Source organism: Palaemon carinicauda, chromosome 24 (genome assembly GCF_036898095.1).
Source record: "Palaemon carinicauda isolate YSFRI2023 chromosome 24, ASM3689809v2, whole genome shotgun sequence".
Taxonomy (NCBI): Eukaryota; Metazoa; Arthropoda; class Malacostraca; order Decapoda; family Palaemonidae; genus Palaemon; species Palaemon carinicauda.
Window position 1 is genome coordinate 63,088,084 of NC_090748.1, and position 6,121 is coordinate 63,094,204.

The following is a 6,121-nucleotide window of genomic DNA, read 5'->3' on the forward strand; positions in this document are numbered from 1 at the left end:
TGTGGTGTTTTGTAGTGAAATCAAACTATTCAATTCTTTGTTTATTATGGAATTTCTTTTTAACAAATTTAGTAAGTTTGTATTTTGTTTTTTTCAGTTTCTTGAATCTCGTCGCCCTGCACTACTAGCAAAGCACTCATCATTGGTTCTCTGGTCTTGGAGTACTGACCAACTACAGTATAAGCTTTTACAGTTATGGTCAACTTGAGTTGTAGTGTTAAGTGATTTAAAGCTTTAAGTTGGTTAAAGTGTCTTGTGATATCAACTTGAACTTTATATCAAATTTTTAATAAAGTGTGACGTGAGTAACAGTATCTGTGTCTATTCTCCATCTCATCCCTGTGGCTTTGAAGAAAACGGCAGCTACATTAGTTCAAGAAAATCTTGTGATTGAAAATGCCGGAATCTAGCGAAGTTGCTGTATCTATAGTCAGTGAAGATTGTCTCGAAGTGATACAAGAGCAAATGAAAACTTTGAAAAATGCCCAAACTGCTGCTCTGTCTGCTGTGACCAAAAGGAGAAATGAGATCTTAAGACTAATGGATAATTGTGATAATCTCCATCTGGTGAAGTCTGAAATGATTATTTTCTGTAAATTACGTGATGAATATGATGAATGTTTTCAGCAATATGAGAAGCATTTAACAGATTCCAGTGAACGAAACACAGTAAATAAGAGGTATTCAGAAAATACAGTATCCATTGATCGTTTCATTACAGAAATGAATAACTGGGTCAAGGAAAGTGAATTACAATTGACGGCAGACCTTGATAGAAAAAGTCTTTGTTCCTCATCCACTAGCAGGACCAAGTCCAGCAGAACTAGTGTAAGATCTGCTCGCCTCAAAGAGAAAGCTAGACTGGCAGAATTGATGGCTCAACATGCTATGAGAGAAAAAGCAAAAGTGATGGAAGAGCAAGAACTCAGACTTAAGCAGGAGAGGGAAGAGCAAGAATTTATACTTAGAAAAAAGCAAGAGCAATTGGAATTAGAAACAAAAATTGCAATGTCTCAAGCAAGAGAAAGAGTTTATGCTGAAGCTGACAATATTTCGGATATCGTGCCGAAAGATACTCCTTCCCAGTTGAATTCAAATGTAGACCCGTTCCAACCACAACCTTCGGATATAATAGCAGATACTCCTCAGTTGAAAGCGAACGTTCCCTGTAGTTCTAGCCAGTGTCGGTTCTCCGAGCCAAATCTTGATATGCAACTACAATCCCAACAAGAGATGCCCCTGAAGACACAGCAGCACATGACTGCGGCAATGTTGCTTCCAAGCATAGAAGTACCAAAATTTAAAGGTGATCCTATTGAGTTTGCCAGTTTCATGATGGCATTTGATGCCAGAATTGCCCCAAATGCTTCGGGTGATGCTGACAAACTGTACTACTTGGATCAGCAACTTGAAGGGGAAGCCAAAGACTTGATAGGTGGATGCTTGTATATGAGTTCTTCAGAACGATATACTACAGCTAGGAATTTGCTCAGTCAAGAGTATGGCGATCCCTACAAGGTGTCGATGGCATATATTAAGAAACTTATTTCTTGGTCTGCACTGAAACACGAAGATCCTCATAGCTTGTATACATTTGCTTTATTCCTTATTAAGTGCAGACATGCCATGACCAACTTGTCACACATGGAAGTACTAAATCATCTTCCTAACCTTCAAGCAGTTGTTAAAAAACTTCCGACATTTCTTCAGAACAAGTGGTGTAGCCTGGCTGGACATTTGAGGGAAGAAAAGGGGGAAGTTGATTTTGCAGATTTGGTTGAATTTGTTTATAAAAAGGCAAAGGCAGCAAACGACCCAGCATTCAGCAAGTTTGCTCTTCAAAATAATTACTCAAAGCCTGAAAACAACTCTGGTATCTTCAAATTCAGATCTTGTCAACAAAAGAGCAAAAGTTCAAGCTTTGCTACCCAAGCAGAACTGAATCCAGAAAATAGAAAGACATCAATAGTGTCTGAGAAAGAGAAATCATGTCCAATGTGCAAGAAAAACCATGATCTTGACGATTGCTGGAATTTTGCTAAGAAGACCTCTGAAGAAAAAATAGATTTCCTTAAGGAGAGAAGGTTGTGTTTTGGATGCTTTGGTCTCAACCATACCTCTAAAGGATGTATGAAAAGGAAGCAATATAAGACATGCTCTAAGAGGCATCCCACATCACTGCATATCGACGGATTCAAGCTACATAAAGAGAATGATAGCTCATCAAGCAAAGATGCAAGTGAAATTATTGTTAGCACATGTACTACCAATCATGTTAGTGAAGTAAATACAATATTACAGGCTATTCTCCCAGTAAAAGTATATCAGAAAGGAAACAAAGTAGTTTTGGACACTTATGCCTTTTTTGATAATGGCAGCACTGGATGTTTCATCACAGAGAGTTTACGAGAGCAGATAGGTGCATCTGGAACAGAGACATGTTTAAAGCTTCAAACCATGCATGGCGTAAACATTGTGAATACTTTGGCGGTAAATAATTTGTGTGTTACAGATATGGAAGGAAACAACACTATTGATCTGCCAAAAACCTTTACTCGTCAAGATATCCCAGTGAGTCATCAACAGATACCAAAACCAAAATTGCTCAAAAAGGTAGCCGGTCTGAGGAATATTGCTGATCTAATTCCTGATTATAGAGCTGATCTGGAGATTGGTTTGTTGATTGGCAGTAATTGCCCTAAAGCACTGCAACCATTGGAGGTGCTTCCAGCCAAGGGTCAAGATTCTTATGCAGTTCTTTACCACCATCAATGGACTGTTAGTGGACCTCTACATTTTAAATACTCTTCAGAGAAGAACAGTATTTCATGTCACCATGTCTTTCTTCAGGAAGTTGAAAGAGTAAAGGAATGTTTTCTTCCTGCAGCTGTGGTCCATATGTTTGAAAGAGACTTTAGTGAGAAAGATGTTGGTAGAGTTCCTGATGAGAAGGGTCTGTCTCAAGAAGATCAACAGTTCCTCAAAGAAGTGGCAAAAAACATTCAGTTTACCAATGGACACTACCAGCTTCCCCTACCATTTAGAACCAATAAAGTTAACTTGGTAAACAATAGAGAACAGGCAGTGAAACGAGCACAATGGCAAAGAAGAAAAATGAAACTAAATCCAAAGTGCCATGAAGATTATGTGGAATTTGTTGAGAAATTGGTATCTGAAGGATATGCTTATAAGGTTCCGGAGGATCAGTCATATGATAAACAACCTGCATGGTATCTACCTCATCATGGTGTGTACCATCCAAAAAAGCCAAATAAGATTAGAGTAGTCTTTGACTGTAGTGCTAAATACCAGGGTAGTTCCCTTAATGACAAGTTGATGCAAGGTCCTGACATGACTAATTCCCTGATTGGAGTGCTCCTCAGATTTCGTCTAGAAAAGGTGGCCTTGATGGGTGACATAGAATCTATGTTTTACCAAGTTCAGGTACCAAAGGATCAACATAAATACCTAAGATTTTTATGGTGGCCTGGTGGTGAACTTGAAAGCGAACTTACAGAGTATCGGATGGGTGTTCACATCTTTGGAGCAGTATCATCACCTAACATCGCCAATTATGCTTTGAGGGCAGCAGCTGACCATGCAAGAGATAAGTATGGTCCAGATGTAGAACACACCATTAAGACTAATTTTTATGTGGATGACTATTTAAAGTCTGTACCTTCAGAAGAGCAGGCATTAAGACTTGTGAAAGACGTTACAGCAGCATTGAAGGAAAGAGGTTTTCGGCTGACGAGGTTTGTGAGTAACAGCAAGCTGGTGTTGAAATCAATCCCACAAGAGGACCGTTCAAAAGATCGTCAAACATGTGATCTTGACTATGATGAACTTCATGTAGAAAGAGCTCTTGGTCTTCAGTGGAATATTGAAAATGACTACTTTACTTTCTCCGCAAGCTTGGACCCAAAACCATTTACAAGGAGAGGTATTTTGTCAACAGTATGTTCCCTTTATGATCCTCTTCGTTTTGTGGCTCCTTTTCTTTTGCCAGCTAAGAGAATTCTTCGCGAAGTTTGTCAGGATAGCAGCTTGGGATGGGATGATGTTATTCCCGAAAAATACCTGAAGCCCTGGAGAAGGTGGCTTGATGATTTACCAATCCTGAGTAACTTAAAGATTCCAAGATGTGTCAAACCAAAGGAATTTGGTACAGTGACTTCCACACAGCTGCACATGTTTTCAGATGCTAGTAATGAAGGCTATGTTGCTGCAGCACACATGAGACTTTCTGATAACAGTGGGAGGATTTCTACTGCTCTGCTGATGGGAAAGTCTAGAGTGTGTCCTGTAAAGGCAACAAACATACCGTGACTGGAATTGACTGCGGCAGTGGTGTCCATAAATCTCGCACAACACATTTTGAAAGAGCTGCAGATTACAGTGGACTAGACATTCTATCACACAGATTCTACAACAGTTCTTCACTATATTTTTAATGATAGAAAGAGATTTCCTATATTTGTTGCAAATAGAGTGAAAGTAATCAAGGATTTCTCTGAAAATACACAGTGGAGATATGTTCAGAGTAAAGAGAATCCTGCTGATATTGCATCAAGAGGTTTCACAAGTCAGCAAATGCTGAACAGTAACATTTGGTTTGATGGCCCATATTTTCTTAAAGGACCAGAGGAGCTGTGGAAAAATGATATGCTCCATGGTGTAGTTGAATTGGAAGGATCTACAAGTTTTGCAGTGCATCCAGAAGATGGGGAGGGAAATGCTGTTGATAAGTTTCTTGAGTATTATTCTTCATGGCATCGATTGAGGATGGCTGTTGCTGTGTATCACCGTCTTTTTTCCATACTGAAATCTAAGAGACAAGCTAGAATTAATGGTTCATTTACAGCAGAAGAATTAGATGCTGCTGGAAAAGCAGTCATCAGATATATTCAGAAGAAAACTTTTAGTAAGGAAGTGACACTCTTACAAAAGAGCGAAGGGTCAAGGGGCCGAGGACTTTGTAGTAGCAGTAGCATTTATAAACTAGATCCTTTCATTGATCCTAAAGACAGGCTTCTTCGCGTTAATGGACGGCTCTCCAAAGCAGAAATTTCAGCTGGCAAGAAACATCCAATGATATTACCTAGAAAGAGTCATATTACCACTTTGATTATCCGGTACACACATGAAAAATTAGCTCATGCTGGACGCAACCATGTGATGGCAAAACTTAGAGAACTTTACTGGATTATCCGTACTAATGCAAGTGTCCGCCAGGTTCTACAAAGATGTGTCATTTGCAGAAAAATGAGAAACCCTGTTCTAAACCAGAAGATGGCTGATTTACCATTGGAAAGAGTAATTCCAGTTGCTCCATTCACACACACAGGTGTTGACTTCTTTGGGCCACAGGAAGTCAAAGAAGGAAGGCAAATCAGGAAGAGGTATGGTGTATTATTTACTTGCTTGTCTACAAGAGCAATTCATATAGAGACAGCCAATTCCTTAGACACATCGTCCTTCATAAATGCTTTAAGAAGTTTTGTTGCTAGAAGAGGAAATGTAAAGAAGATTTGTTGTGACAATGGGACAAACTTTCATGGAGCTGAGAAGGAGTTGAGGAAGTCACTGCAAGAGATGAATGATGATCAGGTCAGAGCTTTCCTCTCAAAAGAAAGCATCAGCTGGACCTTCAATCCCCCTACAGCTAGTCATATGGGAGGTGTGTGGGAACGTCAGATTAGAACTGTGAGAAAGGTCTTGACTCCTCTCTTCAAGGAACATGCTGGATGACTGGATGATGAGAGTTACCGCACTCTTCTCACAGAAGTTGAGGCTATAGTGAATGACCGTCCTTTGACCACAGTCAGTGACAGCCCAGATGACTTACAACCACTCAGTCCAGCACAGCTTCTCACACAGAAATCAAGTGTTGTGATGCCACCACCTGGTGTTTTTCAGAAAGGAGATATGTATCTGAGACAGAGGTGGCGATATGTTCAATTCTTGGCTAACTTATTCTGGACTAGATGGCGAAGAGAATATTTGTCAACATTACAAGAGAGACAGAAGTGGAACAAGGAAAAGCGGCATCTTCAAGTTGGTGATATTGTCCTTGTAAAAGATGATAATCAGTTAAGGAGTAACTGGATGATGGGTCGTG

General features: G+C 39.7%; 1 protein-coding gene across 1 annotated transcript; it reads left to right on the forward strand.

Moving 5' to 3' along the window:
* The first annotated feature begins 396 nt into the window (after window positions 1-396).
* On the forward strand, window positions 397-5,751 carry LOC137618406 (uncharacterized). The gene is made up of 2 exons (XM_068348575.1): window positions 397-4,325; window positions 4,491-5,751. The coding sequence occupies exons 1-2, from the start codon at window positions 397-399 to the stop codon at window positions 5,749-5,751; spliced, it is 5,190 nt and encodes a 1,729-aa protein (XP_068204676.1).
* The last annotated feature ends 370 nt before the right edge of the window (window positions 5,752-6,121 follow it).